Genomic DNA, 21,453 nt, shown 5'->3' with positions numbered 1-21,453 from the left:
GAGGACCCCCCCAAGTGCACAAATTTTTGTGCACCGGCCCTCTAGTACTAAATAAAAGAGCCAAAGCAAAGATCTATATTGTATGACTCCATTTATATGAATGTCCAATGATCCCAACTCAGAAGTGGTGCCCCTTGCCCTCCATTTGTATAGTGCATAAGAGTGTCAAGATTTTAATTTTATTTTTTGCCTAATAAAGCCACACTGCAGTTATTTTTTGCCTAATAAAGCCACACTGCAGTCCCAAATCCCCTTCCTCTCTGGCTCTGAGGAAGCTCCCACACGGAGAACCTACTCTCCTCCCCTCCCCACCCCTCTCCTCTCCTCTCCTCTGTGGCCCAGGCCAACCTGCCCTTTACTCAGGACTAGGCGATCCAGCACCTCACAGGGTCAGGAGGCAGGCTGGGCAGGGAGGGGGCTTATGTTTTGTTTCAAAAACAAACCCCACAAAACCTTATTTTTCTTTACAAAACCAAAAAGGAAACAAGAAACGATGCCAACCATTGAACTTCTAAAAAAAAATCTACGGATTCATAGGCAAATCCAGAAAGACAGAAAGTGGTTGCTAGGGGCTAGTAGGAGGGGAAGTGGAAGTGACTGCTAATGGGAATGTGGTTTTTGTGGAGAGGATGATAAACATGTTCTAGAATTAGAAAGTGGTGATGATGGCAAAATCTTGTGAATATACTAATAACCACTAAATTGTACACTTTAAATGGTAGAAGTATTCCAGGCGCTTGAGCTGGATCCGTGAACAAAACACAGAAGTCGCTGCCCTCATGGTGCACATCTCCTAAAATTATTATTATAATTGTTTTGTTCTTTTAAATTTTTACTATTAAATGCTCATTATGTGGCAGGCACTTTATTGTATATCAAGAATAATAAAATAACCGACTATTCTATTTCCATTGCCCTAAGCTATGTTTCAAGTTTTGTCGTAGATATATTTTTAGGGTCTTAACACAGATGGTTTTGGGGTTAATAAATTGAGGCCTAGTACTCGTGTCCTGCTTTCTTTTTAAAATGGGGGTTTGTTCTGATTATAAACATAATAGAATATTCTGGTTATAAAAGTAATAATTCTTATTAGAAAATACAGAATGATGTATAAAAATATACCAATTATTCATCATCCTCTCAACTAATAGGAACTGCAATTAGTATTTGGTCTGTTTTCAGTCTTTTTTCTACACAAGATATGTTTATAGAGCTAAGATATATTTATATGTAATATATGTAATATGTACATTTATTTTTATACATATCTACAATTGTACATATATATATGCATATTTTTTACTTAAGCATAAAACTTATTTCCCGTGTTATCAAAATTCTTTATAGATATAATTTAATGACTCATGACATTTTGTGAAAATAATTTACTTAACCACTCTCCTAGTATTGGGTATTTAGTTTTGAGGGTTTTTGCTACTATAAAGAATGTTGTATGAATATATTTATGCCTAACAAAATTTTCAGTACTTTAGTTTTCTAAACAGACTGCTAAAAGTGAAATTACTAGATAAAAGAACAGGAACATTTTTAAGACTTTTGATACATATTATCAAGTTGCTCAAGGTCACCCAGCTGGGAAGTGGTGGAAGTAGCAGCATAAATCAGTTTAGTTCCCCAAATGGCTTTTGTTAAACTTTGCTAACTGGAGGAACAACCCCCCCGCCCCACCCCTGACACACACACACACACACACACACACACACACACACACACACACACACACACGGTTTCTTGCTTCTTTCTGCATTTCTGTATTCACTGAGGTTGAACTCTTTTTTCCTATCCTTCAGCTATATACCTTAGAAAGCATGCACACCCTTTGTGAATTCTCTTTTCATGTTTTGTTTTGTTTTGTTTTGCCTACTTGGGTCTTTTTTGTCACTTTATTTTGCCAACTATATTAATATATCAACATGGTCCATATACATCCGGGCCATGTCATGTTCCATGTATGAAATTTTACGTGACTTTAAGAAATGAGGCAGGACTCTTCTTTAAGAGCAGCGGTGTGAACATTATAACTTGGTTGAAAATTCAAATACCCCATGTACAAAAAATGCTGAACTACCAATTTAAAAAATGCATGTATGTTGCGTCTTGAACTCCTCCACCGAACTCAGATGTGGCCACGTGGTTAAGTGTTCAAATGTTTCAGAGTAACTCAAAAAGGGTTCTGCCCAGCTGTTACCTGCCCAAGAATCACACACTGAACGTGATGCTTCCCCGTCTCTCACTAGGACTTTTATGTGAGGACAAGCAAGGATAACTAGGTTTTGTGTTATTGTGGTAGGGGTGTGAGTTGTATGTAAGGAACACATGACTGCAGGAGGTTGAGAAATGTTCTGAGGATATCACTACAGCATTCATACCACCAGCATGCCATCCTCCCGGTGGAATTGGCTAGGCTGCCTGACTTCTCAAAGATACTTTCCAGCAACTAGAGTTTTGTACATCAGAGAGTACACACCCAGTGGGAGGTGCCTGAACTCTCTTATATCAAGAAGAACAGAGGTACCCTAAAATCAGCAGGTACAGAGATGCTGATTGGCCTTGCAATAAGCAAACAAGAGTATCTGATAGTGAACCATTTCCCTGTTTCTCAGGAGCTCTGTGAATTCACCTTATCCTATTCATTCTCACACCCCGCCCCCTTCCCGGACCTCCCCCCACTAATTGTTTGTTGTTTCCGCATTAAAGTCTTCGAAGGAAAAGTGTTTGTTGGTGTTAACTAAGGGTGAGCAGGTGGACAGGCACACAGGCCTAGGGTATCAGAGGCAAATGCAGGCAGAAACCCTAGGATTGAGGAAAGGCTTGAGGCCAGGACTGGGCGGATGCAGAACTTCACAGACTATCCAGGTCACTGAATGAACTTCTGTGCTTTTGGCTAAAGAGTTAGTATTTGGCCAGAGCAGATGAAAAACTAAACAAAAACACTGTCTTTTTTTCTTCTTTTCTTTTTCTTTTTTTCCAACAACACTACAGAGAGTTTATTTGGCTCCAGAACAAAAACATATACCAGTCATTCATATTAATTCAGGGTCATTTTTTGGAGCCAGTCATGAAGGAGAAAAAGAATAATGGTTCCTGCCATGGCTGGTGTGTTCGGTGGTTAGAGTGTTGGCCCACTCACCGAATGGTCGCAGGTTCGATTCCTGGTCAAGAGCACGTACCTGGGTTGCAGTTCATTCCCAGCCCTCCCCCTCAACCCCAGTCGGGGTGCATGCGGGAGGCAACCAGTCGATGTGTCTCACATCGATGTTTCTTTCTCTCTCTCCCCTTCCTGCCTCTCTTCCTCTCTCTCTGAAGAAGCAACGGAAAAAATATCCTAAGGTGAGGATTAACAAATAAATAATGATTCCTGAAGTATGTATTGCAATGAACTCATAGTTTGAAAAGCACTTTTATGGATGGACTTCTTAGCCATTTCAAACCAACCTTTGAAGTGTGGGTACGGCTAGTCTCAAGCTAGGAGTGATGAAACTGAGGCTCAGAAAAGTCCCATACCTGTTAAATGAAAAGTCCCATACCTGTTAAATGAAAAGTCCCATACCTGTTAAATGAAGAAGTCAAAATGCAAACCTAGGCCCTCTGATTCTAAGTTGTTTTTGTGTGTGTGTGTTTTCTGAATGTGGGAAATCCACGGAATCTGGGTGATGGTAGAGGGCTTGTAGAGGCCCAAACCATCAAAATGAGACTTGGCATTGAACACTGAATTGTATGATGGGTTGAAAGATCGCACCTGATGGATGGCTCAGCCACACTATGTACAGGGTGTCCCCAAAAATGCATACACACTTTGAATAATTATTAATTCCAATGGGTTAAATCTAAAAAGAAAGAAATATTGGAATTAATAATTATTCAAAGTGTGCATACATTTTGGGGGGACACCCTATATTTTCACAGTTAAACTCATTCACAGTCAGCACTGGCAGCACATCATGGGAGAAGTGTCCCTCCCCCGCCCCCCCCCCCCTGACTAAAAACACGTTCTTATTTTTTACATACTGTACAAGACATCTAGAATTCCGGGCAATTTTGGTCTCCTAGGAGAAACTCAGAGTGAGGATGAAATCTGGCTTGGGCTACCCCCTCAGCTGAACAAAGAGGCTCAGAAAAAAATTCCACTTACCCCATAGTACAAGCCAAAATAGGGGGGGACTTCAGGTTTGAAAGGGTGGATGAGGGACATGAGTTCATCTTTGTAGCCCCAGAGCAAATCGTGGACCGTGTGCGTCACAAAGAACGTCTGCTGGTAGGCCTTTATCAGGGCGTGGATGATCCTCTGGATGATGCCTTCCTGCGCCCATTCCATGGCAGTCTGAGAAGCACAGGCAAATTCAGAGAACAGCATACCCACCCACTCTCCTGCTGAGCCTTCAGCAAAGGGAGCTGGAAACTTAAAGGTTGGAATTAAATAGCTGGAAAATTAGCCAATGGACTCCTCTCTGGCTCTGTGTACAAGAATAAAACTCCTCCGTTACTACCCTTTCTCAGGGTTAACATTTCTAACTGTGATCTCAACATCCCCATGGCCACCCTGTTATCCCCACTCAGCAGGAGGAAAGGGAAAAGCTCTTGTAAGTACATTGGCATCTTTGGCCACTAGGTGGCGCCATCTTCCTCCTGCTCGGGCACAGAGGCTGGGGCCCTCATTATAAACTCCACTAGGGGCAGGGCAGGGCCAGATCTGGGATGCAGTTTTCTAGGCCCTGGGTCCACCATGAGTGGTCACCTAGAAGTTAGTGTGGGAGCCTCAGAGGGGGTTAGTGTAGGCGAACAGGAACGTTTCCTGGGTGTCAACTGTATTGTTCTGAGATGGAATTGCCATTGTAATCAGAGCCCATTGAAACCACTCCAGGCTGTAATCAACAGCCCAGTCCCTATTATTTGGAATGGGGGAAAACAGCCAATAGGTATTTTGAGAACTTAAAAATCCTAGAACTTAAATTAAGAAGTGGTATGCAAATTCTATGGCTAGAGTTTCTGAACCAAAACAAGGGGCAGATAAATATTTTGAAAATTGTTAGCTACTCGCCCGGCCGGTATGGCTCAGTGGTTGATCATCAACCTGTGAACCAAGAGGTCACAATTTGATTCCAGGTCAGGGCACATGCCCCGGTTGCAGGCTCAATCCCCAGGAGGGGGCGTGCAGGACGCAGCCAATCAATGATTCTCTCTCATTGATGTTTCTATCTCTTTCTCTCCTTTCCTCTCTCTGAAATCAATAAATATATTTTAAAAAATTATTAACTACTTAAAAAAAACCCTAGAGACATAATTATATAAGTGCTGATCCTGAACACACAGCAAGAAATTGTGAAAAGAAATTCTAAAATTTGCCTTCCGTCACTATTTGAAAAGACCTTGTTTGAAAGACCTCAGAAAACTGTCTAAGATAAACTTTAAAGAAGGGCAAGGGAAAACATATTTTTCTTTTTATATATGTATATATTTTTTAACATAACTTAACTCCTAAACATAAAGCCATAATAGCCTTAAGTTAGCTTTTACCTTTCTTCTAAAATCCATAATAATGGTACTTAAAATGCTAACTTACCACTGCAGGAATATTAAGTGTTCTAATTAAGTCACTTTTAGCGTCTCCAACAGATAGGTTTTGAACAAAAACATAGGCCTTGTTGCTAACTGCAGATATGGTTGTTCCATTTTCGCCAAACTGAATATCCGCTTTGTTTCTGATTTCCCTAAAAGAAAGAAATAGATTTTGTTTGAAAACAGTCACTACTTTAAAACGCAGTATGTCCCCCTTCTTTCAGTATCAAAGCTATTTCCAGTATAACCATTACAGAGACTGCATGCCAGTACTGACACCGTGAAAACGAGATGAAAGCTCCAGTTTATAAAGTGAGGAAGTGAGGCCCAGGATCGAGTCTTCTCAAAAATCTGTCATTTCCATTCTTTTCCTCCACAAATTGGAAAACACAATGGTCAGGGTCACCTTGACGAGGGCAACAAAGCCAATGAACTCTGGGTTATGGTTTGTTCCCAAAATATATTCACGAGGAATACATACAAAATCTGATAGAGGCCGTCCTGTTAAAACACTTGTGCAATTTGCACTTAGGGGGTAGCTAAGTGGGATTTTGATTGCTAGACATGCACTGCCCTTTTTTTTTTCTGGCCAGACCCTGATTTTCTTTCCTCTCCTGCACTGGTCGGCGGCGTGGGACCCGAGCTCAACCAATTCTTTTCCCTTTGGCCTTGACTCCTGAGCCCAGAGCCTCTCAGTGGTTCTCAACCTTCCTGATGCCGCAACCCTTTAATACAGTTCCTCATGTTGTGGTGACCCCCAACCATAAAATTATTTTCGTTGCTACTTCATAACTGTAATTTTGCTACTGTTATGAATCGTAATGTAAATATCTGATATGCGGGATGTATTTTCATTGTTTGCGACCCACAGGTTGAGAACCGCTGCACGGTCGAAATACCGGCTTCCTCCAGGGGGCGCACATGAGCGAGGATCCTTGTGCTCCAGAGATTCGGTTGCCCTGGACCCTGCCTTTCTTCCCCATAACCCAGTCTTTCTGTAAATGAGAAAAGGGAGATTCAGATAAAGTAACTAGCCCAGGATTAACCAGGAGGTGGCAGAACAAGGCTGAGAATCCTGGTCCCCTGAGTTCACATCCCAAGTTTCCTTGACTCTACAGAGAAGTTAATGCAAAGGGACTGGTTAGCAACTGGAGGCGAAGAGGAAATTTCAAAGGCAAATCGCTGCCTCTGCCAAGGCTGGTGCCTGCAGAGGGGGATTCCTCTCCACTCCTTCCCATCCCAGAGCCTCCCTGCAGCCAAGGGGAAGAGGGAAGGACTTCTCAGGGTGCAACCACGTATAACCAGGGCCCAGGACCCCACACTGGCCTGGCTGACCACTAAGAAACTAGACGTAGAAAAAATAACCCCAGGGTGAACACCAGTTTGCACACAAAGAAAGCCGGGCCAGGGAGCAAAGAGCTGGGATTCAACGTCAGTCCGGCCAAAACCCCAGGGATCAACTCTGCCGAGTTTTCGAACTAATGACGAAAACTGATGACCTTGCTAAAGCCTTTATTTTTTTTTTCACTGAGCCCTGGGTCATGAACCTAATGGCCTGAGCAATCCCAACCCTAGAGCCGGCATCATTTGTTTATTTATGTGCACTGACTCTGGGGGGACTTTGAAAGGTTTTCTTTACAGCTCACCCTGTAAGAACCTGATGTTTTAAAGGGAACCTGAGCGTGGGGGCTCCAGTCACTTTAAGCCTTGTTGTCATTCACTGGGTTTCTCAGTACATTTTAAAAAGTCAAAGCCATGGATTCCCAAACCACAAAAATATTGAATTCACTTGGCAGGCACCAAGGGAACATGACAGGTCACTCACAACTAACCGCATGACTTCCCCTCAGCCTCCAGCCACCTAAGGCATGCCTGACTCGCGGCTTTTGCAGAGGGCTCTAACCGAAGGAGACGGTGCCTGGTGGTCAGAGGCGGCCTCCCACTCGGCAGAGGCCGAGGAAGCCAAGGAGAGAGGTGGCGAGGGGCCTCCCTCTCAGAACAACAGGTAGTCACGTCGTCCGAGGAGCACAGTCCGAGGAAACCCAAGCGCTCCCGTCACGGCGGCCGCCTCGGGAGGCCACATGCCGGCAAGTCTGGGCACCCAGCTGGTCAGCCAGAGTCCACCAGAGCAGGGCGGCCTTCTAGGGAACAGCGGACTGAGAGCAAGAAGTGAACAAGCACTGCTATACAGTGTCTGCCAAGACCAAAGAAGCTTCTAGAAATAGAAACAAAGGCATTTTTGTTTTGTTTTTTTAGGCAAAGCAAATCTTTGGCCTCGACAATTAATTAAGAAACCATATTTCGAAGTGCCTGGTATGGTCCCTGGTACTTAGCAGATGCCAATAAATCCTGGTGTTGAAGGCCCACAACACCCCAGGCTCAGATGACAGCTTAATATTTGTTATTCACCCTGGTGGCCCCAGTCACTAAGAAAAGGTTGGGTTACACTCCATCAGGCAGGAAAAGACCTGGGTGATGTTAGAGATATTTCATTTTAAATCATTTTTTTAAAGTTCTTTAACTTTTTTAAATAAAAAAAATTATTTTAAAAACTCCTGAATGTTTCAGTAAGGTCTCATCAGCCCAGAAGGAAAACCATAGCCTGAAGTAAGGAAACCAAAAGGAATCATTTTAATTAGTTGGAAAATTAACATCTAACTGTGCAATACATCGGAGATTTTGGATAAGTTAGGTATATACAATCCTATATAATAAAAACCTAATATGCTAAGTGTCCGGTCATCTGGTTGGCCGTTCAACCAATCAAAGCGTAATATGCTAATGATATGCTAAGGCTGCTCAACCGCTCGGTATGACATGCACTGACAACCAGGGGGCGGACAGTCAACTGGTCGACCAGTTGCTATGACATGCACTGACCACCAGGGGGAAGATGCTCTGATTGGTAAGTTTAGCTTGCTGCTGGGGTCCAGCCAATTGGGACTGAGGGAGATGGGCCGGACATGCCCTGGAGCCCTCTCTCGGTCCCTCCCCGGCCCCAACCATGCACTGGTGGGTCTCTTGGCCTGGCCTGTGCCCTCTCACAATCCTGGACCTCTCGGGGGATGTTGGAGAGCCAGTTTCAGCCCGATCCCGCAGGCCAGGCCGAGGGACCCCACTGGTGCACGAATTCGTGCACTGGGCCTCTGGTACTATCATATAATCCTTATCTTCCGTCACTGTAGTTCTTCATTCACCCAGTGCTCTCTGCTGAGAATCACTCAGAAGTGACTGGCAACAGTGAGCAAAGTGTGGGTTAACACTACGGTGTCGGGTGAATTTCCCGCCAAAATATAAGATGGCGCGTTAAAATGCCTATATCTTTTGAAGTATGGGTTCGATTGAAATGAAATATTTGGTAATACGCAGTTACAATCGGCCCGAGTTTACACGTTTCCCGCACTAATCCTTATCTTCCGTCACTGTAGTTCTTCATTCACCCAGTGCTCTCTGCTAAGAATCACTCAGAAGTGACTGGCAACAGTGGGCAAAGTGTGGGTTAAGATCTGACTGCCAGGCTCCGCATTCCATTCTGGCTTCACCCGTTACTAGCTCTGTGACTAAGGAGAAGTTACTCATTGCTTCCATGCCTCAGTTTCCTGGGCAATAACGTACCTTCCTTGTAGGCTTGTGGAGGGTGGAGGGGCCTCCTTGTAGGCAAGTGGAGGTAAGAATGTACCTTCCTTATAGGATTGTGGTGAGAATTAAATTTGCATAAGCTTGTCATCCATTCAGAACACTACCTGGCACATACTAAGAGCTTAGGAAACAAGTAGCTAGTAACATTATGTGTGAGGGCTTGCACTAGCTCTGGAGATGGAGAGATGTTAAGACCTGGTTCCTGTGCTCAAAGAACCTGGTGCAGCACAGACACTTCCACCTAACCAGCTACCTCACACCTGGAGCAGCTACCTCACACCTGGAGCAGCTACCTCACACCTGGAGCAGCTACCTCACACCTGGAACATCTACCTCACACCTGGAACAGCTACCTCACACCTGGAGCAGCTACCTCACACCTGGAACGGCCACTGGATGGGAGTCCTGAGGAAGGTGCTGTGCAGGGACACGGTGGGGCTGGTTCTGGAAGGAGCAGGCTCCCCCTGGTTGGGAGGCTGGAGGGGCTTCCAGGCAGGCAGCACAGCAGAGAGCACAGGCCCCGCTGGGCAGTGGAGGGTGAGGAAACGGGTCCTGCGGGAGGATGAGTGGCCTGCAGCGCAGGGCACGGCTGAGCTGACCAGAGAGTGGATGGAGAAGTGAAGTCACAGGGTGGACGCATGACCAGGAAGCAAGGGCAGAGGCGGGAAGCAGGCCTCAGGGAGGGTGCTGAGCAGCACAGGGTTTAACTTCCCGTTACCACTGCCCGGCCCACTGCGTGAGGGGCTGAACACCGAAAGCTCAGAGCTGGGTGCTGAGAAAGCGCAGGTGGGGCAGGGAGGGTGTGCCCACATCTGTTGGGTGTGGGCAAGAAGCATCTTCACTCCCGAAGCCGGAAACGGTCCTCCGTCCTCGCGGCGGTACCTGGACCCCCTGGCCAGCGCCCGCAACTCACTCAGGACAACCAGTGCATTTGGAACTCACAGTGCCTGGCCCTCACCGTTGGTGCAGGGCAAGGTGGGGGGAATCTTTTTCTACTGTTCTTACTTTTGAGCAGTTCAAAGATTTTTTTAAGAAACTCATCTAAAGACACTGTTTCTGTTTTGAAAAAGAAGTGGTATCAGAGAAGAGTGAGCCAGGTTTAGAAAATATTTTAATGGAGGAAACAATAACCATAGAATTTCTAAATTTTCTATCATCTCTTTGATATTAAAAAAATTGATTCGGCTTGGCTCTGAGATGAGTAAAGGATCGAAGGGCTAATGTTCAGAATTTGGAAGATTGAACAAAGTTCCTACCTTTGCTAAATTGCAAGGAGACAATTAAATCCTTAAGAAATTAAATGCAAAAAAATAGATCTACAAGAAAATAGACTTGAACAGCAAACCTTTGAAGGGAATTGGACTTTTTAAGCTCAGAAATGATAGGAAAGTTCATATAGGAATGGATTTCACTCTATGTAAATTTTAAACATAAAACAGGCAAAGGATAGAAAAACAGTTGCCACAACTGTAACGAAGGGTTAACATTGTTGCATATAAAGGTTTACAGACTGGCACAGACAAACCAGAATCCAAATGGGCACATGGGCAAAGGACAAGAACTCAGAGTGGAAACACAATCAGTTGGCAAACATGAGGAGAACATTCAATCCACGTGGTAATCAAAGAACGAAATGACAACTGATAGGTGTCCAAAAAGGGAACGGTTAAATAAAGTGTTTTAACACTATTCCTGCTACCTCTTGAATATTATCATTATAAAAATATCCTATATAATAAAAGGCTAATATGCAAATAGACCAAACGGCGGAACAACCAAACAACCGAACAATTGGTCACTATGACGTGCACTGACCACCAGGGGGCATGTGCGGAACATGGCAGGCATTGGCTGCGCCAGTATGGTGGAGCAGGTGAGTGGGGGCACCACACCAAGCCGGGGCACCGGTCACTGTCATTGGGGTGAGCCTCTGGTGGTTACTGAAAATTGGGCACCACACCAAGCCAGCCACCTGGCACTGCACCTGCTGCCAGCGCTAGAGCCTCAATTGCCTGCACCCGCTGCTGGTGCCAGCCCCAATTGCTCCATGGTGTCAGTGGGTGCGAGTGGGGCCAGCGCCATCAGCATGTGGGAGCGGCAGTGGTGGGAGTGAGGCTGCTGGCAGAAAGGGGGCAGGGGGCGGCGACGGGAGGGGCTGGGCAGGGTCACAGAGGACGGGCCACCACTGTGCCTACCGCAGCCTTGCAGCCCACAGTTCCTTTCAAGGTGCACGAATTCATGCACTGGGCTCCTAGTATTAGTATAAAACCAAGACATACATGGGAAGATACCTAAGATGTAATATTAAGGGAATAGAATATACATGTTATGTACATGTGCATGTATAATATATGTAAAGACAGTATGAAGACCATATAAAAATAAAATCCATGGAGAAATGGCTAAGAAGAGATCCACTCAAATATTAGCATTGGTTATCTTGGTGTCCATGAAACTAGGGATAGTAGTAGTTTTCTTACTGCATTTTCAAGTTTCTTTAAAAGATAATGCTATATATGATAGTGTATATGTTGATTATTTCATAATCCAGTATTACTTAATGCTCAATGAATAATAATAAAACACTATGAGATATTTATCCCTCACATCTTTTTCCTTACTGTCAAAGCAGTAATAGGAGCCTACAAGAGAAATGAACAATCCCAACAACAAAACTCAGAAACTGAAAAAGCGGAGATGTTTAATGGGATATTCTGAATTTAGCAAATATGTCTCAGAAATAGGAAAGTAGCTGAAAGAGCCCTTAGACAAGTTGATTTTTTAAAATTATTGAAATGTTCAATAATAGGAAAAGAAACCTGACAAAATAGAAAATAAATCTCAAAAAGGATGCAGAAGTCTTGTAATATCTTAAGTTGGATACACATGTTTTAGCAAATATGTCACTAAGCAACAGGAACATAAGACAAATTAGCTTCGTGTCAACAAGCTTATTTCAGGGCTACTCAATGCAGCTTTCACTAGACCCAGCAATTCCACCTCTGGGTATTTATCTCAAAAAAACAAAAACACTAACTTGAAAAGACAGGTGCACCCTTATGTTCACTGCAGCATCCTATATAATAAAAGAGTAATATGCAAATCGACCAAATGGCGGAATGACTGGTCGCTATGTCATGCACTGACCACCAGGGGGCAGACGCTCAATGCAGGAGCTGCCCCCTGGTGGTCAGTATGCTTCCACAGGGGGAGCGTCACTCAGCCAGAAGCTGGGCTCATGGCTGGCGAACACAGCAGCAGTACTAAGCTGTAGGTCAGACATCCCCCGAGGGCTCTGGACTGTGAGAGGGTGCAGGCTGGGCCGAGGGGACCCCCCACCCCCAGTGCTCGAATTTCGTGCACTGGGCCTCTAGTTACAATAGCCAAGATTTGGAAGCAACCTAATTGTCCCTTGGTAAATGAATGGATAAAGAAGTAGTGGTACATGCCCTAGCTGGTTTGGCTCAGTGGATGGAGTGTTGGCCTGCTGACTGAAGGGTCCCAGGTTCGATTCCAGTCAAGGGCATATGCCTGGGTTGCGGGCTCGATCCCCTGTGAGGGACGTGCAGGAGGCAGCTGATCAGTGATTCTCTCTCATCATTGATGTTTCCATCCCTCTCCCTTCCTCTCTGAAATCAATAAAAATATTTTTTAAAAAAGAAGTAGTGGTACATATATACAATGGAATACTAGTTAGCCATAAAAAGAATGAAATCTTTCCATTTGTGACAACATGGACGGACCTAGGGGGTATTAAGCTAAGTGAAATATGTCAAACAGAAAAAAACAAATACCGTATAATTTCACTTGTATGTGGGAGCTGAAAAAACAAAACAAGTAAACAAACAGAAACAGACTTATAGAAACAGAGAACAAATTGATGGCTGTCAGAGGGGTGGGAGTGGGGGACAGGTAAAAAAGTTGACATGGAAGAAGAGGTACAAAATTCCAGCTATAAGATAAATAAGGCACAGAATGTAATGTACATTATATAGGGAATATAGTCAATAATACTCCCATGACTTTGCACGGTGATAGATGGTAACTAGACTTAGTGTGATGAAAAGATCATAAGGTATATAAATGTCAAATCACTATGTTGTACACCTGAAACTAATTAACATTGTACGCCAACTATACTTTCATTAAAAATTTTTTTAAAAAAAACCTTTACTATACACTGCATTACTTAAATCAGATTGACTGGTTTTTATCTACATGTGGAAGTCCCACCATCTTTTTGCAAAACATTAATATTCTGAACTCATCCATATGTAAAACATGCCACTGTACATCGTGTGTCAAATTTAATCAGTCCCCCCACAGCCCGCGTGGCTCTCCCTCTCTCAGAAACCCCCCCTCCCCCCCTCCCCCCGGGCCAACCCACTACCTCCCCCTGGGCAAACTCATTAGTCAACAGAGCCAAATATCAACAGCACAACGATTGAAATTTCTTTTGAGAGCCAAATTCTTTAAACTTAAACTATATAGTAGGTACATTGTTATTAACTTAATTAGGGTACTCCTAAGCTGGCCTTTGCTAAAAACATCCTCAATCTGATTGAAGTACGTTCGCTGAGGTTGACCCCTTCCAACTCTCCCATCCACACTCGTCTTGTATACTTGTTTTGTCTATCTCCTTTCCGAAAACCGACTTCTGCGCATGGGCCACGAAGTTTCAATCGCACTGTACGTGCGCGCCCGCACGTGGTAGTTTGTGGAAGAGCCACACTCAAGGGGCCAAAGAGCCGCATGTGGCTTGCGAGCCGCGGTTTGCCGACCACTGCACTACCCAGTTAGGGGCCAGTGCACCTTGCCCTTCTTTGTGCCCCAGGACTCTTTGCACACAATGGACAGTGTCAGCTGACTCAGCTGGGAGGGACACCATGGAACTATTAAACACTGGGGCAGAAGCCACTGGAATAGCTGTATGTGATCTAGCTGAACAATAGCACAATTAGATCATGGGCGAGAAAAATCACACCCACTAGAGCAGGGGTGGGGAAGGTCTGGCCCCATGGGCTGTATCAGGCCCCTGAAATCATTTGGTCATTTGGCCTGGTCCTGCCAAGGCATTAGGGGTGAGCTAATTAGATCTTTGACCAAATATAGCAGGCTAATCTTTAGGTTGACAATTTTGTTTGGGCCTGGAAGGGCCCTTGGCAGAAAAAAGGTTCCACACCCCTGCACTGGATGAGTGTAAAAGGCCTGCCAGGGGGCTGTAAGTCTCCCTAAAAAGCCACACTTTTCTACAAATCCCCGGTCTCACAACCCACTCAACACCTGTAGGAACACTGCAGTTTGTACTGAACATGTGAGCGTCCGTTCCCAAAGAAAGGGGGTCATTTTCAGGACCCTTTTAAACCTAACCTTTCCTGAACCTACCCTTGGCGCCTGGGTTCCCCTGGTGCAGTCCTGTGGCTCCAGATGAGCTGTCTGTGTGCTATGGATTGAAACAATTTCTCCTCTTGTACTTCCTATGATTTAAACCATGGAGGAGGATGCTTCATTCAGTATTCCACCCATGTTCACTACACTAGATGTTCAGAGTTAAGGGGCTTTGTTCCTGCCCCTCACGGAGCCTCCAGTATATTGGGAAGAAAGACAGATAGACAAACCAGTGCTTAAAATGCACCTAGTCTGTGTCTAATAGACGCACACTAGGGAGAGTGCATCCAAAGGCAGGGCAAGTCGCAGGGGGAAGCCGCGTCGGCGCGGAGAGGTGCAGTGCTGAGTTCATTCCTGACAGAGAGAACAGAGTGCACACTGGCCGGGAGCGTGGGCCTTACAAGTGGAGTCTGGCTAGAACTCGGTGTCCAATATGGTAGCCACAAGCCACACGTGGCTGCTGCACACCTGAATGCGGCTAGTTCAAAATTAGGTTTGCTATAAAACACACGTGGGATTTCAAAGACTTACCAGGAAAAAAAGCATGTACTGTGTAGTAATAATTCTGACTATTGATTACATGTTGCAATGATACTATGTTGGGTGGTATTGGGGTAAATAAAATATTAAAATTAATTTCTCCTACCTCTTTTTACTTTTATAAGTGTGGCTACTAGAAGATGTTAAACGATATACTTGGCTCATGTTACATTTCTGTTGGGTAGCTCTGGTTAGAGCAAAAAATTCTAGGTTGAAAGTGCCAAAAATAAATTAAAATTAAATAATCAAATAAAATCAAATCAAGGGGCTAAATAGACAGAAGGAGCCAGATGCTCAGGCCGGGACATGGCACAGGGAGAGTCACTAGGACCCAAGGAAAGGAAGGGGAGGGGAGGAGAGGGGAGGGGAGGGGAGGGAAGAGACCAGGGAAGGAGAAACACATTAAAAACTGCTTTTTAAAATAAAGATCTGATCCCTGGCTGGGTGGCTCAGTTGGTTGGAGCATCCTCCCATGCACCAAAAGGTTGCGGGTTTGATTCTGGTCAGGGCACATACCTAGGTTGCAGGTTTGATCCCCGGCCGGGTTGCATTCTGGAGGCAACAGACCCATGTTTCTCTCTCTCTCTCTCTCTCTCTCTCTCTCTCTCTCTCTCTTAAAAATCAATTAAAACATATCCTCAGGTGAGGATTTAAAAAAAGAAATAAAATTAAGACCTATTTTTTAAAAATTGTTTTATATAACAACAGAGCTCATCTTTACAATTCTGTACATTGACGTACACAGACCAAGACAACAATAGCAAACTCCGATTATGGGCTGTATGGGCTGGCACTAGTCTAAGCATTTTGTAAATACTGACTCATTACCCCATGGAACCCTCACAAGCCTGTGGTGGAGGTCCTCGCTTTATCTCCACTTTATAGATAAGGAAACCCAGGCACAGAGAACTAGTAAGTGGCAGAGGCCGGATCCAAAACAGGCAATTCAGAGATTTTCATCTGTGAATTCCGGCACTTGAGAATCCGACTGACTCATTCAGACTAAGTGAATCAGTCACAAACATTTATTGTGCAATCGATTACGACAGAATTGTGAGGAATTTTTAGCATTTTGCAGAAGAAGAAAGATCTTGCCATCGACTTCTCTCTACTATTTTGTTTTAAAACTTGTTAAGGAGGAACTTTACAGGAAAGATTACTGTGGGGTGGGGGAGGGAGGGGAAGGGCTGCTGTCTTGTGGGAGGAGGAATACTGCAGTAGGAAAAATGCTCTGACCATAAGGCCCCCGAGTGCCTCCCTCTACTAACTTTTGGAAAACAAAACAAAACAATGAAAGCCTGGCCCGTGTGGTTCAGTGGTTGAGTGTAGATCCATGAACCAGGAGATCACAGTTTGATTCCCGGTCAGGGCCCATGACCGGGTTGTGAGCTCAATCCCAGTGTGGGACGTGCAGGAGGCAGCAGATCAATGATTCTCTCTCATCATTGATGTTTCTCTCTCTCTCTCTCTCTCTCTCTCTCTCTCTTTTCCTTCCTCTCTGAAATCAATAAAAAATATATTAAAACAAACAAACAAAAAACCACGTTAAAGCAATTCTCCTAATCCCCAGAGACTCTAACCCACACTGCCACTGTTGTCTCCCGGACCCAGGAAGGTGGGAAAAGGGGCGAGTGGGAGACTAGTAGGCTTTTCTGCAGAACAACGCATTTTAGGAACTGGTCTATGAGCGGGGAGGGAAGTAGGGGAAGGTTCTAGGGGTGACCAAAGACAATCACATGGTGACCTTAAAGGGTGGGGCTGAGAGCAGCACTGCAGGGCTCAATAATCTCCTGCTGCCACCCCAGGAAGAAGCAGCTGCATTTATTTATTATTTTTATTATTTTTATATTTCTTTATTGATTTCAGAGAGGAAGGGAGAAGGAGAGAGATAGAAACATCAATGATGAGAGAGAATCATTGATTGGCTGCCTCCTGCACACCCCACACTGGGGATGGAGCCCGCAACCCAGGCATGTGCCCTTGGCCGGAATCGAACCTGGGACCCTTCAGTCCGCAGGCCGATGCTCTATTCACTGAGCCAAGCTGGCTAGGGCAAGAAGCAGCTCCATTTAAACATAAGAGGCTGGGACGGCTCCAGGCCACAAAGCCAGCTCACACAGATGGGGTCAAAGCCCGCGCTCCTGCGCAGCACCCAGAGGTCACTGGGGGAAAAGCCGAGGACTCGGGCCATGGTGGGGGTGCTCTGTGTTGCCAGGACAGCAGGGAGGCGGCCAGGACTCACCTGTAGGTGTACGGCCCCACTTCTTCCAACCGCGGGATCTCCCCTCTGAGGATCTCCTCTGGATTGGTGACATTGAAGAAATAGAACTGGATGTACACAGGCACAGGGGGCTGCTTCCAGGAGTCGAAGGCCTCGGACCCATTCCTCAGCACAATATTCTAGGAGAGAAACCCAAAAGGAGATTGGCAGCGTGCAAGGCCGCTGGCTGTGAACGCAGGGGCAGAGCGAGGGACCCTCCGGCGCTGACCTCCTGACTCGCTTGTTTTTCTCACAGGCATTCAACTGCAGTCCCTGGAGAGCAGGATCATGCCTTACGCCCATAGGAGGCTCAGAGCCCTGTGAAAGCATCAAAGGTCTTCAAAAATATTGGCGGGAAAGGTTGCTGGAGCCATGGCTCATGGATGTGTTACGAAGGCCATACTTTTATTTTCAACAACCACAACAGTTTATTATAATTGAATTCGTCATAAAAGATATTTACAAGTTAACCAATTTTACACATTGGAAATGGGATCAAAAAGTAGGAATTACAACACAGACAATGTTGGAGACCGGGTGTAAGCTGACACGGTCCTTGCACCTGAAGGGGCTAGCAGGGCTGGGACCCTTACCCACACAGTTTTCCCAGACTTGTTTGGATGGCAGTTATCAGTAGAATGAGAGCAACCTTTGTAGAATGAGAACAGCCTTTCATGGCTTACCAAGAAGTCTGTAACTATTTACTGAGATTTGCTGTACTGAGAATTGTTCTTCTGCTCTGTCTCTCCCTTAGAGATTAAGAGGAACAAAGAATACATTCCTCTTGACAGACCTCCTATTCAGTGTTTTGTGTATAAAAGGCATTGCGTGGTTAATAAACTTACTGCAGTCTCTCGATTGAGCTGTAGTCCTCCTGATCCCGCTCTCCTGTCTTTCTTTCTTTTCTCAATTCCCACCTCCCTACCTCAGCCCGGTTCAACCTGTCAGGCTGGCCCTGACAAGACAACAATATGAGATGGGCATAAAACAAAACTGAAGTGGACAGAAAAGCAATTTCTCTCTTTAATTGATTAACACCAGCTTTAACTCTGCTAAAGAAAGTGCCCAAAAGGTCCTATTGGCTGGGTTACAAAGATTCCCCTTTCCCTGCAGCTGCGGTGGAAGGCAGGCCGTTCTGAGAAGCCCCAGGTACTCCCAGTCTCCCCACGAACAAGAACAGGGAGGCAGACCCAGGAAGGCTAACTGTGGTCCTTCCATTTGTGTGAGAACCACACACATCCCGACATCACCACCAGGGATTTTAAAAATATTTTTATTGATTTTATAGAGAGAGGAAGGGAGAGGGAGAGAGAGATAGAAACATTGATGAGAGAGAAACATCGATCGGCTGCCTCCTGCACACCCCCTACTGGGGATTGAGCCCACACTACGGCCATGTGCCCTGACCGGAAGTCAAACAGGTGACCTCTTGGGTTGACACTCAACCACTGAGCCACACAGGGTGGGCACCACCAGGGTCTTTCAATCCCCAACAAGCCCATAGCACAGAGATGCTGACCCCGTTTTAAAGATGAGGAAGCTGAGCTCTTGAGGTGAAGTGGCTGGGGTATTTAAAAAAGAGGAACAACTGTAATAATCTGAACAATAAAGATTTAATTAAAAAATAAATAGATAAAATAAAGTCCTAACCTCAGAATGAGACTATATTTGGAAGTAGAGTTTTTAAAGAGAAAGGTACGGTTAAATGAGGTCAGGGCTATAATCCACTATGACCAATGTCCCATTAGAATGAGAGGATATTAGAACAAATAAACACAAAGGAAGATGACAGCTGTCTACAAGCCAAAGACAGAGAGGCCCCAGAAGAAACCAACCTCACTGACACCTTGACCTTAGCCGACGAGCACCCAGAATTATGGCACAACAAATGCCTGCTGTCCAAGCTCCCAGTCTGTGGTATTTTTTATGGCCCCCCTAGCAAACCCAAACTTATTCACCATGGCCTCCTCCCCCCAGGAGAGGAGTATTCTTTTCACCTTACAGACTTCAGGCTTGGCCAAGTAGCTTGATTTGATCAACAGAACAAGGGTGAAATGGCAATGCCTCCATTTTAAGCTAAGGTCTTAAGAGACGTGTCAAGAAGAGCCTGCCCCAGGTAGCAGTGGACCCTCTAGCCAAGGCCCTAAAAGGGTGATGTGTGCACCAGGCATGAAGCCCGAACTCCAGCCTAGTTCAGCGGAGCCAGCCAGGCTCCCATGGCAGCCATCCTGCACACCAGAGTACGGAATAAATGTCTCTGCTACAAGCCACGGAGGGCGGGGGGTTGTTCTCCACTGCACCAGAAGCCTGACCAATGCCACACCCGAGGGGAACAGGCAGAAGCCTAAGACCTAGTAGTCCTAACAGTCCTCAACTTGTTAATGCAGAAAAACTACCTTTTCACAGTAAAAATGACTGACATACACAAGAAAGGTAAAAGCATAGACTGCAAGTAAACAAACCAAAATGTGAACAGTGATCAACTCTGTGTGATCAACTCCAGGTCATTGCTATTTTCTCCTTGATTTGGCTTTGTATTTTCCAAACGTTTATACTGAATAAAATAATTAACATTGAGGAAAAGTTTAAAAAGAAAATCAAAAAAGGAAAATGGGATCTACCAATACAGACGATGCGAAGCCCCGAGTGAAAATAGTAGCTTCCAAGGGAAGCTTCCTTGATGCCACCTGTCATTCGTCCGGCAGTGAGGATTTGAGTGACAGTAAACAAAGGGACTGGCTTTCAAAGCGTGTAAGAAACCACAGGCTAAAATGTGCTGTGGCAGCACAATACAGGATGTCACACGTTAGCCGACCAGGCCTGCGATTTAATGGAAACAAGGCTGCAAGGAATAATAATAACATGGCTTTATTATTAAATAGAAAATATCCCAAGAATCTCGGCAGGGAAAAAACAAAGGGGCTCTGGGATCAATGAATGTAGAAAACCTAAGCTTGTCAAAGCAAAGCTGGGCATCTGCAGGGCTGGGAGGGGTTCTGGCCCATCAGAGAGCTGGGGATGGCTGGTGGTTTGGCATCAGTTCAGAACGTCTGCTCATCAGATTTCTATCCAAACAGCACATTAAAATATTCTTGGCCTTCACTCTCAGAACTGATTTCCTGATTTGAGCTCAGATGGATGAGACAGAAAACTTTCAAGACAAACCGTGAAACCCCTCCCCTCCAACCTCGGAAGCCAGCGCGGACTCTCCTGGGAGAGGCCCTCCCTGTCCATCGCTGTCCCCGCAACTCCTTGATCTCTCCCTGCACCAGTCAAGAAGAAAGCAATAGCTTCATTAGAAGCCCTGAAACATGTAGATCTAACACCTATCTGTGCATCTTATCAGTAATCCAGCACCCTCAAGAGCTGAGTGCAGCCAGTTCCTTTTGTGGGTGGAAAGAAAAATCTGTGTCTCTCTGTGACCCCCTTTACTGTTTAAAGCTGTTTAAAGCAGTGCTATACCCATGGTTTTCTTGCAAAGTACAGAACTACGCATGTACATCATGAAAACACAGTGTATGTGCGAGGCATTGTAGGGGATACCCAGCAACATCAATGAAGTTTCTGTGTTCCAGGAGCTTACCCTCTATTTACGGGAATGTTGATACACACATGCAAGATCATCAACATAAAGCAGCACGTGACAAATGGCCAAGGAGTGTATGGTCTCGGCAGTGTTCACACAATGGATTCTATGAATCGAGATGAAAAATGGTGGTGCTTAAAGTGAGCCAGGAAGAATGAACAAACATTTGGCAAGTAGAAGGCGGTCACAGGGGTGGGTGCCTGATGGACAACCAGGGTTGATTCAACTGTCCTGTCTGGTTGGACAGAGTGAGCCCTTCCTCCCGGCCTGCTCCATGTTCATCTGTCTTTGCTGGAGCCCTCTGCTTAATCAGAAAGACAGTGGCTGTGAAGAATGAGACAATAAAAGACAGAGAGATGGGACAGTATTCGGTGCGAGTTTTCTAGGGAGTAGGGAGATTCATTTAGAGAAGGAGGCTGAGGTCACAGGAGTCTAGATTTTGTCTGATATACAATGGGGGTCC

General features: G+C 45.2%; 1 protein-coding gene across 1 annotated transcript in view; it reads right to left on the bottom strand.

Annotated features, from left to right (window-relative positions):
- SCARB2 (scavenger receptor class B member 2) overlaps positions 1-21,453 on the bottom strand; it is a 57,124-nt gene that overhangs the window by 20,606 nt on the left and 15,065 nt on the right. The window contains exons 2-4 of the mRNA XM_023746371.1: positions 17,387-17,544; positions 5,582-5,729; positions 4,154-4,342 (exon numbers count right to left, since the gene is read on the bottom strand). Of these exons, the coding sequence (XP_023602139.1) occupies positions 4,154-4,342; positions 5,582-5,729; positions 17,387-17,544 (495 nt within the window). The remainder of the gene's footprint in view (positions 1-4,153; positions 4,343-5,581; positions 5,730-17,386; positions 17,545-21,453) is intronic.

The sequence above is a fragment of the Myotis lucifugus genome, unplaced genomic scaffold (genome assembly GCF_000147115.1).
Source record: "Myotis lucifugus unplaced genomic scaffold, Myoluc2.0 scaffold_664, whole genome shotgun sequence".
NCBI classification, from domain to species: domain Eukaryota; kingdom Metazoa; phylum Chordata; class Mammalia; order Chiroptera; family Vespertilionidae; genus Myotis; species Myotis lucifugus.
This window is presented reverse-complemented; position numbering and strand designations above follow the sequence as displayed.